Consider the following 16,382-nt stretch of genomic DNA (forward strand, 5'->3'; position numbering starts at 1 on the left):
GCGTTGTGCTAACTGTGCTTTAAAACTCATTGCAAGTAGCTGAAAGTCTGTAAATTTTGATAACAAACTTGAATGGCAATGTGGGTTGAGTAATTTTGATTGCAACTGTAAAAAATATAAATAAGGATCGTGATAACTCATTGCTTGCACATCCAGTAGCTTAAAATACTGATTGAGTATTCATATTCTGGTCAGTTCTGGTCAGAACTGTAGAGCCGACCATTTCCTTTTGGTTGAATTTTCACACCCAAAATTTGAAATGATGCAAATATTCCATACATTCCTAATCAGTACAAGAAAAGAGGGTACAATTACATGAGCACATTGAGCTTCTGCTTGTTTGTCCAGCCTTATGACTCACTCATTTGGAGAAGGAAGGAAGAAGATTGGGTGTCCCCTGACAACTGTTTGCCTTGTGATTCCTTCTGGAGACCCATTATCTCATGTTTTAATCATGGAATCTCCCTTGGCCTGGGAACTTCTTTATCCAGATTATCTCCAAGAGGGAAAAGCAGGATGTGCAGACTCTCTCTCTTATGGATATCTCCTTTTTAAACCCGGAGAGTTTGTTTGACAGGGCAGCTGAAACCCTGCTGCTTATTTCCAAAACCTGTATCTATTTAAATAATAATATAATAATAATAATAAATTTTATTTATATCCTGCCCTCCCCAGCCGAAGCCAGGCTCAGGGCGGCTAACAACAATAAAACAGTACAAAAGTACAGCACAAACAACACTCTAAAATCATTCATTATAAAATTAATTAATTTAAGCCACTGGCAACCATTGGGCCAGAGCTCTGCGAAGATAACCGAGGGAGGGAGTCAGGCTGTGCCCTGGCCAAAGGCCTGGTGTGTAAACTGAAGGTGTAAACTGAAACCTGGTTGTAGAGCAGCCTTTCTCAACCTGTGGGTCCCCAGATGTTTTGGGACTACAACTCCCATCATCCCTAGCTAGCAAGGCCAGAGCTCAGGGATGATGGGAGTTGTAATCCAACAGCATCTGGGGACCTACAGGTTGAGAACCACTGTTGTAGAGGCTCTTCACAGAACTTGTGGCCTTCCTTTGTTTTCCCTGGCAAGAACTGGTGCTGACCCAGGATACTTTGGTTCCCGAGTTGGTCCTGTCCCCAACCATACGCACACTCTCCACTAACCAACAAGGGGCGCAATCTAGCAGGTGGTTCTTCTACCCAGTGCTCACTGAAATGAACATGAACCATCCAAGAGCGCTCCAGTGTGGTGTAGTGGTTGAGAGCGGTAGTCTCGTAATCTGGGGAACCGGGTTTGCGTCTCCGCTCCTCCACCTGCAGCTGCTGGGTGACCTTGGGCCAGTCACACTTCCTTGAAGTCTCTCAGCCCCACTCACCTCACAGAGTGTGTGTTGTGGGGGGAGTGTGTTGTGGGGGAGGAAGGGAACGGAGAATGTTAGCCGCTTTGAGACTCCTTAAAGGGAGTGAAAGGCGGGATATCAAATCCAAACTCTTCTTCTTCTTCCAAATTCAGCACCCAACCGAGGCCACTTTGGGACAGCAGAAATCCCCTTTCCAGAATTTCCCTTTTCCGCTAAACCCCAACACCGCACAGAATTCGCTGTCGAGGTGCTGCGGATGGGGCTTTATTTATTATTATTATTTGCTTGTTGTTTCCATTGGTACCCCATCCCCTCATCCCGGGGAGGAAAAGCTGGGGGGTTAGTCTGAAGCAAGATACTGAAAGGGAGGCCTGGAACTCTCCAGCTTATCTGAGCATTACTCCTGATCATTTATCACTGTCAGATGGGAGTGGGCGGGGGTGGGGAAGAGGCACTGAACCATTCCTGCTCATCTGTTGACTGACAGCTGAATGAAGCTTTAATGCAACCTCCAGGCAGATAATCTGCCATCAAGGGGAGGTGGGGGGGGGGGAGTGTGTACAAGGAAGATACTCTATCACAGCCTGCATATTGCTTACAGCTACTGACATCTTCACGAGGGCTGTTGCGGTGGGTTTTTTTTTTCCTTCCCCCCGTTTGTGCTGTATTAGCAGCATACTGGAGACGTGCTCTCAATCTCCAAAACGATAATGCCACGACATTGTGAGCCAGATGAGAAGATGTCAGTGTTTTTGTTCTACGTTGGTACAGAGAGAGTCGACTCCTGACAAATGTCAGTGTCCAAGGGACCCAGCGTAAGCCTGGTGATGCTGTAGAATAGTGCGAGTTGGAAGATTCCTCATTTCTGATTCGGCCACAGCCATGAACTCACCCAGTAGCCTCAGGCAAGCCATGATTCTCTCAACCTCAGCCCCTGCCCCCAGCCTGGAGTATGGGGATAAACAAATATTAAATTTGCCCTGTTCCGAATTTAATTGGCCAGTTCATTTGTTTCTTTTTGCAGTGTTGTTCTTCATTTTTTGTTGTCCCCCCCCCCCCCCCAGAATCCCACTTCCCTCTGTTTTATTTGTTGTTATTAGTGGTTAAAATACATTGTCTCTGTGGCTTGGTGGATTTGGCGTGCTGTTTTGGACAATGGCCTCTGTTTTACTCATGTGCTGCAACCTAAGGGAGTCTTCCGTCATCCTAACATCCAAATTCTTTAAATCCTCCCATTTGTATATGTAATCATTTCTGAGATCCATTTCATATCACATGCTTTAGCTTAGGCTGATTTGATGGAACTTTGCTTGAAAGTGGTGTCAGTTAAAACACTATTGACAGCAATTGTTATAAGCTACTGCAATAAGTATTCTAGAAAGTGAAATTTCAGGCTCTTTGAACAATATTAATATGGAAATTTCAACTTTTCCTTTATGGCCCATTAAGCAACATGGCAAGGAAGCAAGCAAGAGGGAGTACAGTGAACTAGTATTCTATATTTTAGCATTGCTAGTTTAATGATTTTGAACTCTTTCCTTAATGAATAATATTTTGCTGTTTACATGTCAGTGTTGTTGTTTAGTTTAGTTTGGTTCCATGTCAGTAGAAAGCAGTAATTGTAGCTCTGATGCTACCCAGTTTTCAGCCTCCAAAGGTCGGGAGTGTGCACAGGCCCCTTTCTGTGGCTTTGTCTCCAGATCCAGTCAGTAGCTCCCAGCCTTCTTCCCATCATGGTGTTTTACAGGTTTACCTGTATGGTGCCAGCATTTAAACCAGGTATTCTGGGACCAGATGCCCTTGTTATTGATTAGTCGTTTAGTCATGTCCGACTCTTCGTGACCCCATGGACAAGAGCACGCCAGGCACTCGTGTCTTCCCCTGCCTCCTGCAGTTTGGTCAAACTCATGTTGGTAGCTTCGAGAACACTGTCCAACCATCTCGTCCTCCGTCACCCCCTTCTCCTTGTGCCCTCCATCTTTCCCAACATCAGGGTCTTTTCCAGGGAGTCTTCTCTTCTCCTGAGGTGGCCAAAGTACTGGAGCCTCAGCTTCAGGATCTGTCCTTCCAGTGAACACTCAAGGCTGATTTCCTTTAGAATGGAGAGGTTTGATCTTCTTGCTGTCCATGCGACTCTCAAAAGTCTCCTCCAGCACCATAATTCAAAAACATCAATTCTTCGGCGATCAGCCTTCTTTATAGTCCAGCTCTCACTTCCATACATCACTACTGGGAAAACCATAGGTTTAACTATACAGACCTTTGTTGGCAAGGTGATGTCTCTGCTTTTTAAGGTGCTCTCTAGGTTTGTCATTGCTTTTCTCCCAAGAAGCAGGTGTCTTTTAATTTTGTGACTGCTGTCACCATTTGCAGTAATCATGGAGCCCAAGAAAGTAGAATCTCTTAATGCCTCCATTTCTTCCCCTTCTATTTGCCAGGAGGTGATGGGCCCAGTGGCCACGATCTTAGTTTTTTTTTATGTTGAGCTTCAGACCATATTTTGCGCTCCCCTTATCTCACCCTCATTAAGAGGTTCTTTAATTCCTCCTCACTTTCTGCCATCAAGGTTGTGTCATCTGCATATCTGAGGTTGTTGATATTTCTTCCGGGATTCATCCAGCCCAGCCTTTTGCATGATGAATTCTGCATATAAGTTAAATAAGCAGGGAGACAATATACAGCCTTGCCGTACTCCTTTCCCAATTTTGAACCAATCAGTTGTTCCATATCCAGTTCTAACTGTAGCTTCTTGTCCCACATAGAGATTTCTCAGGAGACAGATGAGGTGATCAGGCCCTACTTGTGCACTACTGGGGCAGCTTTCAAGTAGAGGGACTTAATGATCTAGATTCTAGTTTGCTGTGCTGCACTACCAGCTATGTAATGGCCAGTAAAAGCAGCACCAGGTGACTTGAGGAACCAATAGGAGGCTGGCTGGTCCTATAGTGCCACTTCACTCTGAGCAAGTTACCGTATTTTTTGCTCTATAGGACGCACCGGACCATAGGACGCACCTTGTTTTAGAGGGGGAGAACAAGGGAAAAAAATTCTCCCCCTCTCTGCTCAGCGCCCCTTCAGTGAAGCGGCAGGAGAAATGGAGCCCCTTCCATTTCTCTTGCCGCTTCGCTGAAGGGGCGCTGCTCAGAGAGGGGGAGAATTTTTTTCCCTTGTTCTCCCCCTCTAAAACAAGGTGCGTTCTGTGTGGTCAAGGTGCGTTCACCCAAAGCCTACGGAGCGTAGCGGGAGTTCCCGCTGCGCTCTGGAGGCTTCAGGCGGCTGGCTACCTTGGAAGCCTGGAGAGCGAGAGGGGTCGGTGCGCACTGACCCCTCTCGCTCTCTAGGCTTCAGTGAAGGCAACCCGAAGCCTCAGAAGCACGGCGGGAGTTCCCGCTGGGCTCCGGAGGCTTCAGGTTCCTTTCGACCTGCTCTTTGGTGCTGGCGGGGGGAAGCGCCACGCACCGACCCCTCTCGCTCTCCAGGCTTCAGCGAAAGCAACGCGAAGCCTCCCTCTGCGCTTCGGAGGCTTTGCATTGCTATCGCTGAAGCCAAGGAGCCTGCATTCGCTCCATAGGACGCACACACATTTCCCCTTAATTTTTTGAGGGGAAAAAGTGTGTCTTATAGAGCAAAAAATATGGTATATTTGGAAGAAGCTTCTGTACAGATGTGCCTCACTTTATCCTCATCCCTCTTCATGTATCTGTAATCTGTAAAGTTAGTAAAAGTTCCATTGCAATTCAATAATTCACAACAAAGTGTATAGTCCACACTCAGGAAATCATTCATTTGTGTGATTAATATAGTGCCTCCTACTTAGTTCATTCAGTGAATGGTTTATATATGACCCAAATGATCCTTTCTCTTTATAATCCTGATGCCATATCCAGTGAGTAGAAATTTTTCATGTCTTGAACAGATACTGCAGTGCAAAGTGTTTCTATTTTTTCATGCTCCTTATTTCTGTCTTAAAGTTTGGGAATTCCCGGACGTGTCAGCTTTTGGGGTCCTACAAGCCCATCCAGTGGGAATTTTTGCATTTTAAAGCAAATGTCCTGGATTTTGGGATTTTTTTGTTTGCACGCAGGTGGCATTGGCTCTGGCGTGGGCGGCTCGGACTATCAGGTGATTGCCCTAAAAAAGCTCAACACCTTTATTTTTTACCTCTTGAAATATCACATGGTCATTGACTTGGTGTAGGAGGTGGGAAATCTGGATCTCAGCAACCCAATAATACATGTGAAAGGGTTGTCCCATGTTCTTTATCTTATGTCTGAAGCGTTCACCCTTTTCAGACGCAGGGCCCCCTTTGAAGCCAAGCATGTATTTGGTCACCTGCTTCTTTAATTTGTTCCTGTATAAGTTTATGCGTGTGACCCGTGTTAAATACTGGGTAGACATAGCAGACGACGTGGCAATTTCTCCAAAGCAGCTCTTTATTTGTAAGCTGGAACAGAACTGAACTGAAGGGTTCAGCCAGCCTGCTTATATAGAGCTCCACTACAACGCAACAGTAACCACTTTCTGTAACTATCCAATCACTGAACGTCACTTTCAATCCCTTATTTGAATATGTGGACCTGAGTGAAAACTATTTACAGTATCCCCCTGCTGGCCCAGGGTGAGAATTTCTGTACATAACACCCCGCTGTAGGTCAGGCTGTGGTAGCGGGTTCACCATAACAGCAGTCCTGCTGGAGAAAACCAGAGGCCCATCTGGTTTTTGAGGGTCTGGCTGGGAGCAAGTGATAATGTGCTTGGGGCCTTGGGCTATTGTTTGGGTGATGAGCTACTAACACTCAGTGCAGTTGCATGCACAGTGCAGTTCTCATGTGTCTGCTCGTATTCACTGTCTCCAGTTGTCTGTTCTATCCACTGTCCTGAGAATAATTGAATTCAGGGAACAGCTTGCACATCTCAGGATAAAGCAGAGGGAACAAGAGAATGGGAATGGAGAAGGGGAACGAGCACTGACGAGTGTATATAAAGAGAAGAACAGTGAGCTAGGTTCTTGTGGGTGTGGGTGTCAGTGGAGTATGGAGGCTGATTTGCTTACCATCTGTGGTCTAAACCCATGAACCACAATCCTATGTAAATATTCTTAATTTCAGAGAAATGTGTAAATAGTTTAAAAGACTGTATGTTTTTATTTTGCCTTTCCTTTTCCTGGCAGTAACGGTGCAAGCTATTTTATAAGCTGTTTTGCTTATAAAAATAAAAAATAAAATAAAAAATTGTCCAGTAGCACCTTATAGACCAACTCAGTTTGTTCTGGTATAAGCTTCTGTGTGCATGCACACTACTTCAGATACTTATACTCAGCTTATACCAGAACAAACTTAGTTGGTCTATAAGGCGCTGTTGTTGTTTAGTCGTGTCCGACTCTTCGTGACCCCATGGACCAGAGCACGCCAGGCACTCCTGTCTTCCACTGCCTCCCACAGTTTGGTCAAACTCATGCTGGTAGCTTCGAGAACACTGTCCAACCATCTCGTCCTCTGTCGTCCCCTTCGCCTTGCGCCCCCAATCTTTCCCAGCATCAGGGTCTTTCCCAGGGAGTCTTCTCTTCTCATGAGGTGGCCAAAGTAAGGTGCTACTGGACATTTTTTAAATTTGATTTATTTTTATTTCGACTGCATCAGACCAACATGGCTACCTACCTGAATCTCTTTTTCTTATGAATGCCTTGCCAGTCTTTTTATTTTTAAAGAGAAAAATAATAATTCCCAAATCCTACCTAAAGGAATTTTGGCCCAGTTTAAAATCATTATTTGCTGACATATTGTACTGAATATTGTACTGAAAGACATCATATTTTGTAGCATCAATCAGTGTGTAGACAGTAATGCCGCTTGATATAATGGATGCAGTTGAATGTGGGGTGTCACATCGCGATACATCAACTGCATGAAAACATTGCTGGAACTATTTTAAGCCACCACTGTGCCCTTTGTCAGTGTCAATTTTAATAAGTGAAAATAATTTGTTCCCAGTATAACTTGGAGCCATATTGTTTTTCACAAAGCTCCCATCCAGCCAGATGAAAAGCAGTATTTGAGGGTATTTGGTGGGGGCTACTCTTCAAGGATAGGGGCTTTTCTGGCAAGTGCCACTGTTGTAAACAAAAATCGCCCTTTTTCCCTTATGGGGTATCCAAGAGCCCATATCGAGTCCTTACATAGGTTCCCTATTGGTAGGAGAAAATAACAGAGGCCAACCAGAGAATATTGAGAAGCAAAGCAGCTAGTAAGCCTGATCTTTTTTGATCTGTTGCAACAGGGTGCTCCCTTCACCTGCAGAAAAGGAGGAGGAACCCAGAACAATGGCGCGCAAGGCCTTATAAAGACTTTTGAAATTGCCACCCTGTAGATCAAGACCACCCCCAGAAACATCATACATACACCACAGAAGGGGTGTAACCTAAGACCATCCCCCAGATACATCACACCTACATCACAGAAAAGGCGGTCTAAAACAGAAATTTGAATGTTGTTTTTCTCCTGTCTGGCAGGTTACTTGATTGGATTGCCTGGGGAGCCTGGCCAGTCTTTTGTAATGATAAATACTTAGTTCCTGGGCCATGTCACATGCTCACACCCTATTCAAACACAGACATACCCTTAAGACAGGATTTGTGAGGAAAGAGACAATGGGGAGGTTTCCCACTTTGACCTTGCAGAGAAAACATTTGCTCAGTTTAGGAATCAAAATGGTTCCAGGTCGGTCTTCCTGTGCTGATCTATGTACGTGCTTGGTTGGTACACTTATGAACATTACCATATATCTAAGACCTCAAAATTCCCATCATACCATTCAGCCTTGAAAGCCATGGAGCTGGGAATTGTACCGCTGTCAGAGATCTTAGGAGAGAGACTGAGTTCAGTGGCAGTGGTGTTCGGAACAGGAGATTAAGAAGCAGGAGCCTAAAGCGCCTTGGCTAGGAGTTAAGATTAAATAATGGGCCCATCACCTCCTGGCAAATAGAAGGGGAAGAAATGGAGGCAGTGAGAGATTTTACTTTCTTGGGCTCCATGATCACTGCAGATGGTGACAGCAGCCACAAAAGTAAAAGATGCCTGCTCCTTGGGAGAAAGGCAATGGCAAACCTAGACAGCATCTTAAAAAGCAGAGACATCACCTTGCCAACAAAGGTCCGTATAGTTAAAGCTATGGTTTTCCCAGTAGTGATGTATGGAAGTGAGAGCTGGACCATAAAGAAGGCTGATTGCTGAAGAATTGATGCTTTTGAATTATGGTGCTGGAGGAGACTCTGGAGAGTCCCATGGACTGCAAGAAGATCAAACGTATCCATTCTGAAGGAAATTAGCCCTGAGTGCTCATAGGAAGGACAGATCCTGAAGCTGAGGCTCCAAGACTTTGGCCACCTCATGAGAAGAGAAGACTCGCTGGAAAAGACCCTGATGTTGGGAAAGATGGAGGGCACAAGGAGAAGGGGGCGACAGAGGACGAGATGGCTGGACAGTGTTCTCAAAGCTAGCAACATGGAAGACAGGAGGGCCTGCGTGCTCTGGTCCAGGGGGTCACGAAGAATCGGACACGGCTAAACGACTAAACAACAAGATTAAATAGCTTGCCATTTGGAACATGAGAACTATCCGTATCCTGCACAACTGTGTATAGCAAAGGGTGCAATTGGGGATTTAAAAGGCAGTCATTGGGGAAGGTAGTGTAGCATTGGGGCAAACACTGTGTTTGTCTGATATGCTGGCCTGACGTGGCAGAAAGTTTAAAGTGGGCCAGGAGACAAACAGCTAATTTAGGCTCAGTTTATGAAAGAAAATAAGTAAACAGCACTGAAAACACCCACCCACACCCACCCTCTTGCAATCTTCTCAAATTCCCTTGAGTACCAAGCTTTGTTTGCTGTGTAGCAGGAGGAGCTGATGCTTGAGAATCAAAGATGCAAACCCCCAGCGAAGCTAGTTGAGCAAGTTCTTTCAATCGTGAGAATGAGAGTGAACTCTTCTACTGTTGAAGAGGAACATTTGAGTGGAAAGCAGCATTAGCAAATGGACACAATCTCTCTCTCTCTCTTTCTCTCTGTCTCTCCGCCCCCCACCTGCCGACATTATTAGACGTTTCACTTATAAGATACTGAAAGAGAAAATCACAGTGACAAATACCCGCTCTTAAATTAAATACATTATTTCCATCTCTTTCTGGTTCGTATCTTGTATGCAAGTGTGAAATGCAAACCACTGGCTTCCAGATATTTCCTGATGCTTATTCACAGCAGCGAAGGGTTGTCACAAAGAGTGGGAGTTAAGGGGTAAGTCTGGGAATGGGCTGGAAATCAGGTGAAAGAAACTTCTGCCAGCGTAATCCCATTGCAATCCTATTGTCTTTCCTGGCACTTGTGATTTATTGCTGCATCTCAGATTGCCAGTGCTTTTTCCAGCCCCCTTAAGCCATGCAACTCTCAGAAACAAGGAATTTACTCATTTCCTACTGTAGCGCTTTTCTTTTTAGTTTAGAACTTAAAAGAAACATTTGGGGCTTTTTAACTTGCAAGGAATAAATGGAACAGACAGTCCATATCCTGGGAACATTGTAAGCTGCTTTGGTCTATCTATCGCAGTACAGTGGTACCTTGGTTCTCAAACTTAATCCATTCCAAAACCAAAGTGTTCCCAAACCAAGGCGCACTTTCCCATAGAAAGTAATGCAAAATGAATTAATCCGTACCAGAGTTTTAAAAACAACCCCTGAAACAGCAATTTAACATGAATTTTACTCTCTAACAAGACCATTGATCCATAAAATGAGAGCAGTAAACATTGTACTGCAGTCACACAATCAATCAATCAATCTGTCAGTCAGTCAATCAATCAATCAATCAATCAATCAGTAGCTGAACTGGGTTCCACACAGTCACAAAAAAAAAAAGCTGCAAAAACAAAACCGCAAAATAAATAGCAAAAACAGACAGACCTCAACGTAACACTCAAAACGGAAGTGTGGCACTCAAATTGGAAGTGTGGCACTCAAAACGGAGCACGTTTGGCTTCCAAAAATGCTTGCACAGCAGAACACTTACTTCTGGGTTTGCAGTCTTTGGGTTCCAAGTTGTTTAAATACCAAGGCATTTGAGAACCAAGGTAACACTGTATTGCCTGCATGGACTTGCTGTGGCTTCTCTACAGTTTAAAAGAGGGGATGTTCCCAGCTCTTCCTGGGACCTTCTGTGGAAAAAGCAGATGCTCTGTCATTGAGGTATGGCCTTTCCCTCATTCTTTCTTCTTCCTGCTTCCCAGATACTTCTTCTGCTCTTCCTTTGGGAGGGGTGGTCTTTTGCTTCTTCCAAGTGTACAGATGGAGCAGCTTAAGCCTGTTCCATTTAATTTTGCAGGCTTTAAGAACGGAAGAAAAGCTCTGCTGGATCAGACCAGGGTCCATTAGTACAGCATCCTGTTCTGACACATGAAAATTACATTATGTACTTCAATTTTATATGTACTGTTTCCCTAAAATGCTCGCTTTATTGGAACCTGCTTGGCTTTGCCTTATGACCATTGCTGGTCAGTTTTTATGTTTTTTGCAAAAGTTCCCGCAGGATTACATGCTAATTGCGTTGGTGTGGTCTCATCAAAGCCAATGGAACTTGACGTTAAAATATCTGGGCACTGTTGTGGATATTGCTGTAAAGGTTTTTTAGATCTCTGACAAAATGGGAGGTTGTTTAAGAAAATTAATGGAGCTCTATATTTTCTTTAGACCCCTGTGTAACAACAGCACAATAAATTGGTATTCAAATAAAATACAGAAGTGAATTTCTTTTCACACAAGCATAATTGAAAGCAAGTATTTTAAAAGCCTATTAGCTATAAATAACAAGTATCTAACAAAGTAACCATTATTGATTATATGTGGTGGAGACATTAACAGTTCAAGCTAAAATTATTGAGCTCACATGAAAATAAAGAGCTGGGGGTGGACTTTTAGGCCATGACAACCAACCCCAAGGTGTTACCTTCCTGTGGCCTTGAAGGTAATGCCTACCACAGAATGCCTTCATGTGAGAATAGGCATGGATAAAATTCTCTGTGCCAAATGCCTGCCGGGCGTTAACTTTGGAAGTGTAGACTTGATTCTGACCAAACTGTGCCTCCTAGAGCAAAATATACACCAGGAGGCTTAATTTGGTCATAATGAAGTCTACACTTCCAAAGTTAACACTAAATGCAGTACTTCCAGTAAAAGCAGAGCCATCACCTTGCCAACAAAGGTCCGTATAGTTAAAGCTATGGTTTTCCCAGTAGTGATGTATGGAAGTGAGAGCTGGACCATAAAGAAGGCTGAACGTCGAAGAATTGATGCTTTTGAATTATGGTGCTGGAGGAGACTCTTGAGAGTCCCATGGACTGCAAGAAGATCAAACCTCTCCATTCTGAAGGAAATCAGCCCTGAGTGCTCACTGGAAGGACAGATCCTGAAGCTGAGACTCCAAGACTTTGGCCACTTCATGAGAAGAGAAGACTCCTTGGAAAAGACCCTGATGTTGGGAAAGATGGAGGGCAGAAGGAGGAGGGGACGACAGAGGACGAGATGGTTGGATAGTGTTCTTGAAGCTACCAGCATAGAATCATAGAATCATAGAATCATAGAGTTGGAAGAGACCACAAGGGCCATCGAGTCCAACCCCCTGCCAAGCAGGAAACACCATCAGAGCACTCCTGACATATGGTTGTCAAGCCTCTGCTTAAAGACCTCCAAAGAAGGAGACTCCACCACACTCCTTGGCAGCAAATTCCACTGTCAAACAGCTCTTACTGTCAGGAAGTTCTTCCTAATGTTTAGGTGGAATCTTCTTTCTTGTAGTTTGGATCCATTGCTCCGTGTCCGCTTCTCTGGAGCAGCAGAAAACAACCTTTCTCCCTCCTCCATGTGACATCCCTTCATATATTTGAACATGGCTATCATATCACCCCTTAACCTCCTCTTCTCCAGGCTAAACATGCCCAGCTCCCTTAGCCGTTCCTCATAAGGCATCGTTTCCAGGCCTTTGACCATTTTGGTTGCCCTCCTCTGGACACGTTCCAGTTTGTCAGTGTCCTTCTTGAACTGTGGTACCCAGAACTGGACACAGTACTCCAGGTGAGGTCTGACCAGAGCAGAATACAGTGGCACTATTACTTCCCTTGATCTAGATGCTATACTCCTATTGATGCAGCCCAGAATTGCATTGGCTTTTTTAGCTGCCGCGTCACACTGTTGGCTCATGTCAAGTTTGTGGTCAACCAAGACTCCTAGATCCTTTTCACATGTACTGCTCTCAAGCCAGGTGTCACCCGTCTTGTATTTGTGCCTCTCATTTTTTTTGCCCAAGTGCAATACTTTACATTTCTCCCTGTTAAAGTTCATCTTGTTTGTTTTGGCCCAGTTCTCTAATCTGTCAAGGTCGTTTTGAAGTGTGATCCTGTCCTCTGGGGTGTTAGCCACCCCTCCCAGTTTGGTGTCATCTGCAAATTTGATCAGGATGCCCTTGAGTCCATCCTCCAAGTCGTTGATAAAGATGTTGAATAAGACCGGGCCCAAGACAGAACCCTGTGGCACCCCACTAGTCACTCTTCTCCAGGATGAAGAGGAACCATTGATGAGCACCCTTTGGCTTCGGTCAGTCAGCCAGTTACAAATCCACTGAGTGGTAGCATAGTCAAGACCGCATTTTACCAGCTTCTTTACAAGAATATCATGGGGCACCTTGTCAAATGCCTTGCTGAAATCAAGGTAGGCTACATCCACTGCGTTCCCTTCATCTACCAGGCTTGTAATTCTGTCATAAAACGAGATCAGGTTAGTCTGACATGACTTATTTTTCAGAAATCCATGCTATTGGTGATCACAGCATTCCTTTCTAGGTGCTCACAGACTGTTTGCTTAATGATCTGCTCCAGAATCTTCCCTGGTATTGATGTCAGACTGAGTGGGCGGTAATTATTTGGGTCCTCTCTTTTCCCCTTTTTGAAAATAGGGACAACATTTGCCCTCCAGTCTGCCGGGACTTCACCTGTTCTCCAGGAATTCTCAAAGATGACTGCCAGTGGTTCTGAGATCACATCTGCCAGTTCTTTTAATACTCTTGGATGCAGTTCATCTGGCCCTGGAGACTTGAATACATCTAAACTAGCCAAGTATTCTTGTACTATCTCCTTAGTTATTCTGGGCTGTGTTTTCTCTGCTGAATCATTTGCTCCAAATTCTTCAGGTCGGGCATTGTTTTCTTTATCGGAGAAGACTGAGGCAAAGAAAGCATTGAGGAGTTCAGCCCTTTCTGTGTCCCCTGTTTGCATTTCTCCATCTTCTCCTCTGAGTGACCCCACTGTTTCTTTGTTCTTCCTTTTGCTACGAACATACCCATAAAAGCCTTTTTTGTTGCTTTTAACCTCTCTACCAGGCTGAGTTCATTCTGTGCCTTAGCTTTTCTGACTTTGTGTCTACATGTGCTGGCTATTTGTTTGAATTCCTCTTTGGTGGTTTCCCCCCTTTTCCATTTTTTGTACACATCCTTTTTTAATCTTAACTCAGTTAGAAGTTCTTTAGATAGCCACCCTGGCTTCTTTAGGCACCTTCCATGCTTCCGTCTCATTGGTATTGCCTGAAATTGTGCTTTTACTATCTCCCTCTTAAAAAACTCCCAGCCATCATGAACTCCCTTTCCTTTTAGTATTACTGTCCATGGGATCTCACCCAGCACTTCCCTAAGTTTTATGAAGTCGGCTTTCTTAAAGTCAAGAAATTGAGTCCTAGTATGCTTGGCTGCTCCTTTCCTAGTATGCTTGGCTGCATGAGTTTGACTAAACTGCGGGACGCAGTGGAAGACAGGAATGCCTGGCGTGCTCTGGTCCATAGGGTCACGAAGAGTCGGACACGACTAAATGACTAAACAACAACAACAACAAGTCGCTAAAGGGCCGTGAAAATTTGTGTCCCAGGCTTTATAGACCTGTTTCCCATGTGCTATCAAAAACCAAAGGGGCTCACTGGTTGCCAGATGTGAAATATACGTATTGACATTATTTTCAGCTCTCCCACCCCACTACTATCATTGGTGTCCCCACCCCTTCCTCCTGGAAGCACATTTAAAAAAATGACATAAGGAATTGCCATTTGCAGTAAGCAAGAGGTTTTTTATGTTTGTTCACATACAACAATTTTTATTTACAGCAGGTCTAGATTTAAGGACCAATTCAAATGTTATGGGTGTTACAGAGGCAAGGTGACCAAGTAAGCTACATGAAGAATATAACAGGCCCTCCAATACTGTCACACCTAGGGACAGGATACTGAGGGGAGCAGACCCAGACCCCAGTCTAATGTGTTTTCAGGAGTTTAGTTCACATTAGTGATCCAGGTGGCAGGTGGGCTTCCTGGCTATGGAGCAAGTGTGTTCAGCGATGCCTTTGCCCGGCAAAGTATACCATATAGGTACATATACATGATAAAGGTAAAGGTAAAGGGACCCCGTGACCGACTCTGGGGTTGTGGCGCTCATCTTGCTTTATTGGCCGAGGGAGCCGGCGTACAGCTTCCGGGTCATGTGGCCAGCATGACTAAGCCGCTTCTGGTGAACCAGAGCAGCGCACGGAAACGCCGTTTACCTTCCCGCTGGAGTGGTACCTATTGATCTACTTGCACTTTGACATGCTTTCGAACTGCTAGGTTGGCAGGAGCAGGGACCGAGCAACGGGAGCTCACCCCTTCGTGGGGATTTGAACCGCCGACCTTTGACTCTGACCGACAAGTCCTAGGCTCTGTGGTTTAGACCACAGCACCACCTGCATCCCACATATACATGATACATACCAAACAAAAAAACAACAAAAAACTGAAGAGCAGAATCTTTTAGTTTAATGCAGTTTTTAAAAGTTTTCTCTACAAGAAGTGCCGTTTGACAATTGCCTTTATCAAAATTGCTGTGAATAAAGGATTTAGCATTAACTCATGCTAGCTGAGGTATCGAAGATATAAATATGTTTTAGGGGCTTGTTCCCATGATACATTTCCTTACCTGACAGGTAGCTATTTCCTTCTTTCTTAGATAAACACCATGTGAATGGAAACAGCATGGTCGAACCTTTTCCAGAGGGAACACAAATGGCAATATTTGGTAAGTTTTTCTATTATTAATAATATTGACTATCAGTACAGCTCTTTGTGTGTGCTCTATAAAATTATTTACAATTATTATTCCACTTGGTTGTTGTTAGAATTCCCAGCTCCTTGGTGGCTCATTCAAGATGACTGAGTGAGCTTCATGGCTGAGCAGGGACTTGAATCCAAATGTGGCAAACCTTTCAACCTTGGCTGTCATTCACGGTTTGTTTGTTTTCGAGAGAAACAAACCATGAGCTCATGTTTAGATGACGCAACAAGCCAAGGCTTGTGATTTGTTGCTCCTAGTGTGGAGGAGGAGGACTTTTGGGCAATGAGCACACAATGGTTCAATGTGACATGCGAATGCAGCCCTACATTTTTATTGATTTTACTTTTTATAAATTGCTCAGTTACAAGTCCTTCCTTCTGCCTTTGAGTGTTACGAGTCGATATATTTTGGTTTGGGATTTGGGAGCAACCAGGACCTCTCTGAGCATTCAGTTGAGAATCATTGGTAAAAAAAGAAGTAATCACTGGTATAGATAAAAGGATTAAAAGTTCAGGAGACATTTCAATATACAGTGGTGCCTCACAAGACGAAAAGAATCCGTTCCGCGGGTCTTTTCGTCTTGCGGTTTTTTCGTCTTGCGAAGCAAGCCCATTAGCGGATTAGCGCTATTAGCGCTATTGACATTTTAAGGGCTAAAAACGGCTTTTTAACGCTTGGGAGATTAGCGGTTTTGCTGCTAAAATGCTTTTAGCAGCTTAGCGATTCAAAATAAGGGGTTTTGGAGCGGAAAAAAAAAATTCAAATTTTTTCGTCATTTTTCGTCTTGCGAAGCAAGCCCATAGGGAAATTCGTCTTGCGAAGCGCCTCTGCAAACGGAAAACCCTTTCGTCTTGCGGGTTTTCCGT

At 44.3% G+C, this 16,382-nt stretch overlaps 1 protein-coding gene across 3 annotated transcripts in view; it reads left to right on the top strand.

Annotated features, from left to right (window-relative positions):
• MSRA (methionine sulfoxide reductase A) overlaps positions 1–16,382 on the top strand; it is a 194,125-nt gene that overhangs the window by 65,552 nt on the left and 112,191 nt on the right. For 2 of the 3 annotated variants that reach the window (XM_083432791.1, XM_083432793.1), the window contains exon 2: positions 15,412–15,480. The exons of the other annotated variant lie outside the window; for it this stretch is intronic. In XM_083432791.1, coding sequence (XP_083288917.1) covers positions 15,412–15,480 — 69 coding nt within the window. The remainder of the gene's footprint in view (positions 1–15,411; positions 15,481–16,382) is intronic. 3 annotated transcript variants of the gene reach the window in all.

This window comes from Podarcis tiliguerta (genome assembly GCF_965153285.1).
Source record: "Podarcis tiliguerta genome assembly, chromosome: 3".
Taxonomy (NCBI): domain Eukaryota; kingdom Metazoa; phylum Chordata; class Lepidosauria; order Squamata; family Lacertidae; genus Podarcis; species Podarcis tiliguerta.